This window comes from Agelaius tricolor, unplaced genomic scaffold, assembly GCF_023055355.1.
Source record: "Agelaius tricolor isolate 1412-34295 unplaced genomic scaffold, bAgeTri1.0.p SCAF_38, whole genome shotgun sequence".
NCBI classification, from domain to species: Eukaryota; Metazoa; Chordata; class Aves; order Passeriformes; family Icteridae; genus Agelaius; species Agelaius tricolor.
The window spans coordinates 39,505-50,438 of NW_027269298.1; the positions used below are offsets into that span (position 1 = coordinate 39,505).

A 10,934-nucleotide genomic window follows, 5' to 3' on the forward strand; every position below is an offset into this window, starting at 1 on the left:
GCGCATCCGGTAGGTTGGAAAGGAGTGCGCGCTCTGAAATGATGGACAGGAGAAACACCAATGGGATTAGAACAAGGAAAGCCACGGGCGGGTTCAACCCCTCAGCGGCCCCACGCAGGCCCCACGCAGGCCCAGTGCCCTGAGACCAGTGGCGGGGCGGGGCCGCCTGTTGTCTGCCTGATGGACAGGGCTGTTGACCAATAATAATGCGGTATTGCAGGCGGGAGGAGGGCAATTCGTGTGACGGGCAGGCGGGCGAGCCAATCAGACATGGCAGGAAGAGGGGCCGATTCTGGAAGCCATTACGCCAGTGCCGCAGGGCGGGGGCCGTTGAGCGGGGCTGCCGGGCGGGCGCCGTACGCAATTTGCGTATCGTTGGCGGTGCCAAAGGGGGAGCGGGGGGGACCGACCCCTCGGGGCCCTGAGGGGCCTCGGGGCCCCCCTGTTGTCCCCGGCCCCGGGGGTGGGGGGGCCCTGCCGCCCCTCGGCCCTGCCCAGCGTCCCTCAGGCCCCCCAGGTGTGACCCCGTGCCCCGTCCCGGTGCCCCCCATGGCCATGGCGTCGCCGCCGGCGCCCCCAGCCAAGAAGCGGAAGATGAATTTCTCGGAGCGGGAGGTGGAGATCATCGTGGAGGAGCTGGAGCGGGGAAAGCACCTCCTCGTCAACCACTTCAACGCGGGCGTGCCGCTGGCCGCCAAGGCCGCCGCCTGGCACGACATCCTGCGCCGCGTCAACGCCGTCGCCACCTGCCACCGCGAGCTGCCCGAGGTCAAGAAGAAGTGGTCCGACCTCAAGACCGAGGTGCGGCGCAAAGTGGCCCAAGTGCGGGCTGCCATGGAAGGGGGAGGCGAGAGCCAGAACGGCGGCGGCAACGGGCCCGAGGGCGAGGAGCCGGCGGGCGCTGCGGCCGCCCCGGTGATCCTCACCCCCATGCAGCAGCGCATCTGCAACCTGCTGGGAGAGGCCACCATCATCAGCCTGCCGAGCGGCGACTGCGGCGCGGGTGACGGGAGCGACATCCCCATCACCGCGTCGGCCACCACGGTCACCCTGACCCAGAGTGAGTGCTGCGCCCGCCCGAACGCTCTGGGCTGGACTGGAGGGTCACACAGAGCCCCTGACACCCCCCTGCGAAGGGACCCCGAGCCTTGTGTGGGGACAGAGCCACGGAATGGTTTAGGTTGGAAAGGACCTTAAAGAGCACCCAGTTCCAACCCCCTGCCATGGCCAGAGACACCTTCTACTAGACCAGGTTGATGCGCCCAGCCTGGCCTTGAACATTTCCAGGGATAGGGTGCTCACAGGTTCTTTGGACAGAGAGAAACCCCAACAAAAAGAAATCCCCACATCTCTGTAATGAAATGCTCCTCCCAGTCTGCCCTTGTGGTGTAGGGGAGTGGCCACAAGACAGCAGGTACTGAAAGTCAGCTTTGACAGCTGGACTCAGCCTTAAGGACAAGGCAATCAAGGATCCTTTGCACCTTGGGAGATTCTTCATTCCCTCTCTGGGGAAAAACATCTTCAGGGCTGATTTTCCAGTGGCAGTTTCCCAAAGAGCAGCTCTTCTACCGACAGGGGCCATTGGGGGTCTTTGCTGTTATGTCAGTCAGTTAATGCTGCGTGGAAAGATTGTTCTAAACTGGAGATTGAGAGATGATATTGTCTAGACAGATAAGGCATTCCCTATTCCTTTGGACTGTACAGCCCTGAAGGAAGCTCGACTGAGGGTGGAGTAGACTTAAATAGGTCATTTTGTGCATTGCTGGCCATTGTATGTTATCTCACTGAACAGGCCGTATTCCTGTGATACTCACTGAATAGTCCTGTAGATAAAAATCCTGTATCCCAGCTACTCCTGACTCCCTTTCTGTCCTTTGTTCTCAGTTCCTGCAGAGACAGCCTACCACAGCCTGGAGGACGGCGTTGTGGAGTACTGCACCACGGAAGCCCCCACCACCGTCACGGCCGAGGCGCCCCTGGAGATGATGGCCCATCAGCACGAGGTGTCTGCCAAGCCCCAGGAGCTGAAAAGCCGCATTGCCCTCAACTCAGCCAAGCTCCTGCAGGAGCAGCGGGTGACCAACCTGCATGTGAAGGAGATTGCCCAGCACCTGGAGCAGCAGAACGACTTGCTGCAGATGATTCGCCGCTCGCAGGAGGTGCAGGCGTGTGCCCAGGAGCGGCAGGCACAGGCCATGGAGGGCACACAGGCAGCTCTGAGTGCCCTCATCCAGGTCCTCCGCCCCATGATTAAGGACTTCCGTCGATTTTTGCAGAGCAATACACCCAACCCATCGGTCACCACTGAGCCTGGCCAGACAGGGCAGCAAGATGGTATGATCCAGTGAAAGAAACAGTGATGGGAGGGGAGCTTTAGATTGATTGAATTAGGAAAAATTTCCTCCCTCAAAGGGTTGCCAAGCCCTGGCACAGATTGTCCAGGGTAGTGGTGGAGTCACCATTCCTGGAAGGATTTAAAAGATGTGTAGATATGGCACTTGGGGACATGGGTTAGTGGTGGATGTGGCAGTGCTGGGGAAACGGTTGAACTCAGATCTTAAATGTCTTTTCCAACCTAAACAATTCTGTGATTCTATGGGACATCAGCTTTGCTAAAAACCTACCTATGCTGGCAGAGGACACTTGGGAGCATGGGGTGCTGCCTCTTCTCAGTGTGAATGGCTCCCTTGGAGTTCAGCTGAGTCTAAACAGGTTTCTCTGCCAATCTTGTGCTAATCTGCCCTTTCAGACTCTCATACAGAGCCATAGCAGGATGTGTAATAAACCAGCAACTTAACATGGATTGCTTTAGTTCCTCAAACAATAGATTTTTATTTTTTTTAAGTTATTTTTAAATTTCTGTTAGAAAAAAAAATTCTGTCCTAATTATGACGCCTCTCTGTTTGTCTCTCTTTCTATAGGCTTTAAAACTGACTTCTAACGTGGAGAGTTCTGTCGGAATATCAGTGCTGCAGCTGCCAAGGTACAGTGATGGTGAACCCACAGTGCACACAGTGAATGCATTTCTGCCTCTTGCTGAAAGCATTTACTGGAAACATGGTACCAGATGTGGTAGAACCTTCCCTCTGCACTGAGAGCCCTGGATCCTGCTCCTGCACTGTCACATCCTGCCCATGCAGACCAGCACCCAGCCTCTGTGCATTTTCAGTCCCACCTACCTGCCCTGAGGATCCCAGTGGGATTGAAACAGTGCATTCACCTCATGTTTTATCTGTGTGCCGTCACGAAATTTCTCTATCAACTTGGGAGATGTGATGAAAGTTTCATGTCTTGGGTACCAGAAACTCTCCTGGGATATGTCTTGGCACAATGTCTTTGTCACAGCGTAAACACCCCAGGGCCTGGATGAGTTTCCCTGGGGTGGATGGAACAGTGAAACTCCATCTCTGCTTCGTCTGCATCGTTTGTCACCTCCAGAATACCTTGATCCATCAAAGTGGACCCGGACTAAGGTCCTGGACTAAACTGCAGCCACACAGGAATTCCCAGTGTTGAGGAGTTTGTCAGCCACTGATTTGAGTGAATTTTGGGGCAGTACTTAGTTCTGGTGGTGTTTGTTTGTAATGTTTGGGAGCTGGAAGCCAGTGCAGCCATTCCGTGTTTGTCTGCTGGCTGGCCTCATCCTGACAAACAGAGCTGAGCTTCTCCTCACTGTCCTATACCGTTTATACAGGGTGAAACAACATTACAGCCACTTCTGAGGCATTCTGTGGATCTTGGTCCTTAATGAGAAAGCCTCATTGCACAGGTTGGTCAACATGATTCTCACAGACTTGCAGTAACTTCATGAACTTTAAGATTAAAGGTCCACTTGTACATGCATGGAAGAAAACTTAGGGAAAGAAAAAACAGAAGTGTAAGTCTTCTCCTTCTGCCTTGCAAAGTGGCTTACGTTTTACAGGCTTGTTGCTTGCCAGGTTATTACTTTTAAAACTGAACTTTTCCAGAGCTGGTATTTACTTGCTGTTAAGTCTCCTTTAGGGCTGACAAGGGAGTGAATTTGCACAATCAAATGAAACCTTTACACAGCCTTTAATGGGGAGATGCTGATGGGGGACCCCTGGTTAGAGCAGTAGGTGACGAGGTCACTGCTGTCAGTCCCTGGCCTTTGCTCATCTCCTCCTTTCTACAAATCTGATGGGGGAGAAAAGGACACCACAGTGAGAAGGGTTTGGTCCCTGGAACACTCCCAAGCCCTTGGGACTGACACCTCCAAGCTGAGTCAGGGTGGATCCTGCCTTGTCTGGCATCTCACCACATGAGTAGCACTTGCCTGACTCTTCCTCTTAGACTTTGTGGAATCAAATCAATTGCTGAACTGAAATTTATTTTTAGAGTGAGAACTATGTCATATGTGTTGGTTTACCTCATTTGTGTAATGATCTCTCCTTTACAAATATGAATTTTAATAAAAAATACATTTTGGTAAACAGGCTGTTTCAGTTCATTGGTGTGTGCAGAAGTGAAAATGAGTTTCTGACAACAGCTTTGCAACACAGAATCCTCACTGTGAAGGGACCAAGGAGAGCTGTGAACAATCACAGGTCACAGTAGCTTTTCCTCTTGTTTGTGAATCTTGTGGCCTTGTATTTACATAATTACAGTATTTTTCAAATAATAGCTTTTACAGACTTACCTTGGAGCACAAGTTATTTCACAGTGTCTGATGGAATACTGAAATACAGTAATCTCCCCACTGCTCAGAACATGCCACAATAGCCTAAAATAATGCTAGAAATACCAGCCTTTGGCTTTAAATTGCAGTGTGCATTTTTTCAGTGACTAAGCACTTCAGCTGTGTTGCTTTTCTAGAGGACTAAACGTGTTGCCATTGCAACCACACATTTTTCCTGTCTTTTCAGGATAAATCCAGAGCTGAGTCAAGCTAGCAGCATCCAAGCATGTGTTCTGTGTACAGATTTTTGTCTCATTAAAAAGATGGGGCAACATTTTAAATACAGGGTGAACTGTGCAATGAGGGGCTTGATTGTTGCTCATGAAGCAGTCACCAAACTGGTGGGGACAGAGAAAAGGGTCCCTTAATGTTAAAACCAGGATGAATAGGTGAACAGGACACTGACAGGGCAAACAAGGACATGGGACATTCAACTGAACAACCAGCTGATGCCCAAACAGAACAAAAGCTAAAGAGGAATATTTATAGATGTTTATTTGTTCTCTACTGTTCTTTTAGTGCCTAAAGATTTGTATTCAACATCCAGACTGGGAAGGAGCCATGCAGAGATGTTCTGCCACAGGGTGCCTTGGACATGGGCGTGAGCAGCATCTTCGTGCCTGCTGGGGAAAGGGAAGTTTGGCAGGGGACTCTTGGTAGTGAGAAGAAAATATTTGCAGCTACGGAGGCAGCACCAAGCCACCGCTGCTCCTCTGGAGCACAGCTCTACCTGCGATGTGTGCGGTGCAGCCCGGCTTTCCAGGAGGTGGCACTGCGCGCCGGGATCCCGAACACCGCACCGGTCCGGGAGCACCCTGAGCTCCAGCCCTGGTGGGATCGGCTTGCACCCTCCGCTGGCAAATCTTTTCATGGCTGAGAGATCTGACAGGAGGAAATTCAAAGGGCAGAGCGCAGCGATGAGATAGCTATCCCTGGAAAAGTCATGATGCCTGGGGACTCGAGCAGGTCCCTCTGCTTCCCAAAGACGTGGCAGAGGACACTAGGATGTCTGCCTTTGGGATGAATTCACTGCAGAACCGAATGGGCAAGGACAGGATTTAAAAAAACACATCAAGTCCTTCATTATAAGCAAAGGGACAGGTATTAAGGTTTTTTAAACAAGTTTTAAGGGGTTTTTTATGGTTTTTTTTTTTTTACATATGTTAGTTTCCCACCACTACCATCACCACATCGCAGTTCTGGGAGCAGATCCCCTCTGAGGGACAGAATGATTTGCCCCGCACACTCACCCAAATAACCTCTACTTCCTCCAGCACGATTTTAAAGTTTTCAAGCCTGTTTTAGCAAAGCATCCTTCTGGGGATCGTTTGTGGGTTTTGTCCTGTTGTCACGTGAGAGGTTGTTGCCAGCAGGTATTGTCAGCAGAAGGGTGATCAGGTCAGTGTGAAAATTAAAGCATTTAATATTCTCTGTCTTGCTTGAAAAGCACCTGATAAGAAACTCCATGAGACTGAGGAGCACAGCTTCCAGCCCATGTTTTGAGTGGCGGAATGAAGTCGGTATCATCTGCAAACGGGTCCCAGATGTGCAGGTGATTAACCCCAGGCAGAATCCCAGCGCCAGCAGGGACAGTTTCCTTCACCTCTGTCATCTGGGACCCCAAATTAGAGGTTGCTGTGTCAAGGGAGAACCACAGACCTACGGTTGCTTCTGATGTATTTGGGGTAACAGCAGCATTTGCAGGCAGTGGGGCAGACCAGGGCCACAGCCAGCAAGTCTCTTGTCCAGCACAACACTGAAGGGATGGAAGCTGGGCTACAGACACAGGATAGGGCTTGATAAACACAACAAGCCTTGAGGCAAAGCAGGTTGCAAGTCTGCAGATTTTGGAAGGGGCAAACAAGATCCAGTTCCACCCACAGACCTCACAGAATGAAGCGGAGAGCTCTGCTGCACATTCCCAGGAAACACTGAAGCAGACATGGAAACTAGTAAACAAAAAAAGCCAGGCAGCTGGATTTTCAGGTCTAACCACATTTTTGAGGAAAGATTCCTCAAAAATGTGGTTAGACCTGAAAATTTCCAGATTTCTAGATTCCTGGGTTCCCTTTTTTCAATAACAGGATTCCCAGTGCTGGCAGGCCAGAAACCCACCATGCAGGTGTGTCCATTGCACATCCAACAGGAAACCCAGCCTGGCACAGAAAGTGAAACAGTTCCTGGCCTTTATGATGATGAGTTCAGTCAAATGTGGAACAAGTGAAAAACACAAGCGGGTCAAAGTGCAGCTCACAGCCTGTTATTAAGCTGAGAAGATGCAAGCTTGGAATAACTCCACACCATAGGATAATCCTGTGCAATGGAGATAGGTACCCATTCCCCTGACAGGGTTTCCATCTGCCTGCTTGCTACAGCTTGCACTACTGTGGAGTCTGCACCCCCTGCCCCATTTTGGGAGCTCCCCAGCCTGGACCTGCCCCAGTTCTGGGGAAGGCACCCACCCACTGCAGCTCCCACCCACAGCTCCTTGGAGCAGGGCATTGCATCCCACTCACAGCCCCAAGAATGCATTTACAGCTTAAAGTGACTGTGATAATCTCTTTTTTTTTTTTTTTTTGGATGATGAGGCTGAAAGCTCATTAAGGCCATTACAGCAGAGGCGACAGGTGTAACAGAGAACCATTACTGTGTTTATGCTGTTACAGCAACGTGTGTAATTTAGTTTTAAAACTTTAATCATTTGGCTGCCAGGACAAATGAATTAGTGTGATGATGCTTTCCAGAGGAAGATGCTGATGATGTAGTTTGCAGGGCTTGTGCATCTGGGATTCCCCTGGGATAAGAGATAGGATTTGAAGGCTTACCGAATGCATTACAGGATCTACCTCACTTCACCTCAGTGAGTTTTGTCCCTCCTGTATTTATCTCACCTTGTTTCTCCACTGCTGCTTTATCTCTGTCCTCAGAGCAGAGAGGAGGCAAGACAAGGCATGTCTGTTGGTGCTCACTCTCAGAGCACAGCGGTCCCAGCCCTGGCCAGCTGGGCACACCTCTCCAGGAGAGCAGAGGTGAGGCCCAGACTTAACTGCACAGCACAGACTGATAAAAATATCCCAGACTGATAAGACAGTGCCCTGAGCCAGCAAAAGTTGAGGAAGTGGTGGCGGCACTGGGGAGCGGCCTCAGGAAAGGCTTAGGTCAGGAAGAGCACAGGGCAGGGATGTGGCTGAGGCTCAGGGAGCAGAGGTGAGGTGGGCACAGCCATAGAGAAATCCATAGGATGTGAGTCTGGGATGAGCAGAATCAAAGCACCTTGGTCACACACATATGGCCCCATGGATTGCACCTGGAGCAGAAAATAACATAAAGCCAGAGGGATGGTGGATGGATGAAGATACCCTGCACCCACATTGCCTCTGTGGGAGACTCAGACTAACCCATCCCCTCTGTAAACAGGAGCACTGTCCCTTTAAAACATGTGAATTTCTCCAGAAACAATTATGCAGCATAAACACAGCAAAATCAACAGGGTGAATTTTGAACTAATAAAGATTTAATCTCTCAGTCATGAGACTGGGTTTGTTAGGAAAATACACACATCCCTGAGACTGCAGCTACGGTTGCTATACTACACACTGCTCAGCAGCTCACTGGGCATTCTTCCAAATCCATTTATTTTTAACATCAGTCACATTATTCAATTAATTATAAAAACACTGAGGTTTTCAAGAGATGTTTCTGATAAAACTGCGAAGTAAATATGTGTGAGAACAGCAAGGATTAAAGTCTCTGTAAACTTCAGCATTTGAGGCTGTTGCTATAAACAAGAGAAGCCCTGGAGAAGGTTATTTACCAGAGTGAATCATAGCAGATAGCAGAGTCTCCTCCCACACCACACACATGGATCGTTTGTCCTTTACCTAGGGATGGAAGCAGAGCATCCACATGTCTGTCAGCCATGTGCTGGGGCATGAGAGGTGCGAGAACTGGGCTGGATTCATCAGATGCCTCTGGTATTTCAGCAGCACAGCTTGTAAATATCAAATATTTAGCAGGCTCTTTCCTAATAGGCTGGAAACAGAAATCAAAAAATACCAGCCCATCTCCAGCAGTGCCTCAAAGCCTTGAAAACACCAGATAGGAATTGATGGAAGGATTCAAGCCTCACCTGTACCAGCAGCCTGTAAGCCCTGCTGTTTCCTGGTAACTCCTGGTATGTCCTGTGATGGTTTCACTGTACCAATACAAAATGTTTTCCCAGTCCAAAGTCTGTATAAGCTTAACCTGGTAAGTAAAAATCATAATGCATTTGACTTGATCCAATTTTTCACTTTTATCCAAGAACATTTCTGTGTACTTTTCTTAGCAGACTTTTTTTTTTTTTCTCCCAAGGTTCACATTGTGGTGGAATTATTTGATAGCTCTGATATTGTCTGCATAGATGGCAGATTACAGGCAAGGAGTCTGGGCATCAAAGCCTGGCAGAGAGCAAGGACTCCCAGGCTTTCATCCAAGCTTTGCATATCAGCCTTGGGAACAGTCCCTCCCACATGAGCCTCAACTTCTCAGCCACAGAGGCTCTTGGGCAAACACCTAAATTTTAAATCCAGGCAAATCACGTTGATGATTGCAGCCTCCTTCAGGACAAGGAGAGACATTTTGTTCTGCTTGCCCTTAAAGGATGGAATCCAGCCTAACCAGGGATCCCAGCCGCAGCGCTGGACGCAGCAGCACATAATAACAGGGAGCCATTTTGATGAAGGGATGTGCCCGGCTGGTTGCCACATCTCACTTGTGGAGGGTGAGATTCCAGCTCTGGGCCCTGCCTGGTGCTGCTCCCCAGGGCTCTGTGGTACCTGGGGCTCCCTCCTGCTCCAGCCAGCCCAGGCACTGCTGGCCTGACCCACAGCCACGCTGTGCTGCCCTGAGGGGACAGCATGGCCACAGCGCTGAGTGGCCCGAGGAGCCGTGTGCCTGCAGCCCGTGGGACACGCTGAGGAGAGGGATGTCACAGGAGCTGCTCGGGCACTGGGACAAGCCAGAGGAGAGCTCCTGGCTGTCAGGAGGATGCAGGGAGGACGTCTGTCACCAAACCACAGAATGGGTCCACAGTGGGTGATCTGGCCCCATCTTCCTGCTCAAGCAGGGTTGTCACAGACATATTTTATGAAAAATCCTTTTGCCAGGATCTTTTCTCCTGAGAAGCTGAGAAGCTTCAGCTTCTCCATGTTTTGCTGCTTTAGAATGTGATTTGGAGAATTGTTTACCCAGCATGTGAAATTGTTTTTACTTTATGACCAATGACAGCCACCTGTGTTGAGGCTGTGAGCAGTCACAAGATTTTATTATCATTCCTTTCTATTCCTTTCAAGCCTTCTGATGAAATCCTTTCTTCTATTCTTTTAGTATAGTTTTAGTATATAATATATATCATAAAATAATTAATCAGCCTTCTGAAACATGGAGTCAAGATTCTCATCTCTCCCCTCGTCCTGGGACCCTTGCGAACACCACCACACAGGGTCATCCCAGAGCACGTGGCACAGGACCATGTCCAGACGGTTCTGGATTATCTCCAGTGAGGGAGACTCCACAACCTCACTGAGCCAGTGAGAAATCACTGCACAGGAAAGAAGTTCTTCCTTATGTTCAAGTAAAACTTCCTGGGCATCGCTTTCTGCCTATTGCCTGTTGTCCTTGTGGTTGGCACCATTGACCTGAGCCTAGCTTCATCCTCTTGGGACTCCACTTTAGGTAATTATACATATTAATGAGGTCCCCTCTCAGTTGTCTTCTCGAGGCTAAACAGGCCCACCTCCCTCAGCCTTTCCTCATAGCAGAGATGCTCCAATTCCCCAGTCATCCTCATTGCCTTCCGCTGGACCCAGTTCCAGGAGCTCCTTATGTCTCATGCCAGATGACTCTGCCATCACCTCGGCGCAGGCAGGGACACCCCAACGGCAGGTGTGTGCCAGCTGGGGTCTGCTCAGCCTGCAGAGGGGCTCCAAGACACCGTGTGAGACGGGAAGCCCGGCGCCCCAACTCCCGCTGAGGGGACACCGAGGACCCCGCTTCCCGCCCGCCCCCTCAGGCAGGGGGCGGGGCTTGTCCAAACCGACAGCCCTCTCCTCCAATCCTCGCGCTCTTTTCCCCGCCCCGTGCCGAAACAACCAATCACTGCCTCGCAGTGCTCAGCCCGCCTCCTTGCTGCTGTCCAATCGGGCGGTGCCGCTCGCGTTCTCTCGTCTAGGGGGAGGGCGGGTGTTACGTGCCGTCG

General features: G+C 50.7%; 1 protein-coding gene across 1 annotated transcript; it reads left to right on the forward strand.

Annotated features, from left to right (window-relative positions):
* Positions 1-59: 59 nt before the first annotated feature.
* NAIF1 (nuclear apoptosis inducing factor 1) lies at positions 60-4,451 on the forward strand. The gene is made up of 3 exons (XM_071454305.1): positions 60-1,060; positions 1,885-2,334; positions 2,922-4,451. Exons 1-3 carry the CDS (start codon positions 271-273, stop codon positions 2,939-2,941), a joined length of 1,260 nt encoding a protein of 419 aa, XP_071310406.1. The 5' UTR covers positions 60-270; the 3' UTR covers positions 2,942-4,451.
* Positions 4,452-10,934: the final 6,483 nt, after the last annotated feature.

Bases quoted from the DNA above. Each gene is read 5' to 3' on its own strand.
- NAIF1 (XM_071454305.1), top strand. From the start codon at position 271: ATGGCAGGAAGAGGGGCCGATTCTGGAAGCCATTACGCCAGTGCCGCA. The intron at 1,061-1,884 runs GTGAGTGCTGCG...CTTTGTTCTCAG, and splicing joins CACGGTCACCCTGACCCAGA to TTCCTGCAGAGACAGCCTAC. The intron at 2,335-2,921 runs GTATGATCCAGT...CTCTTTCTATAG, and splicing joins CCAGACAGGGCAGCAAGATG to GCTTTAAAACTGACTTCTAA.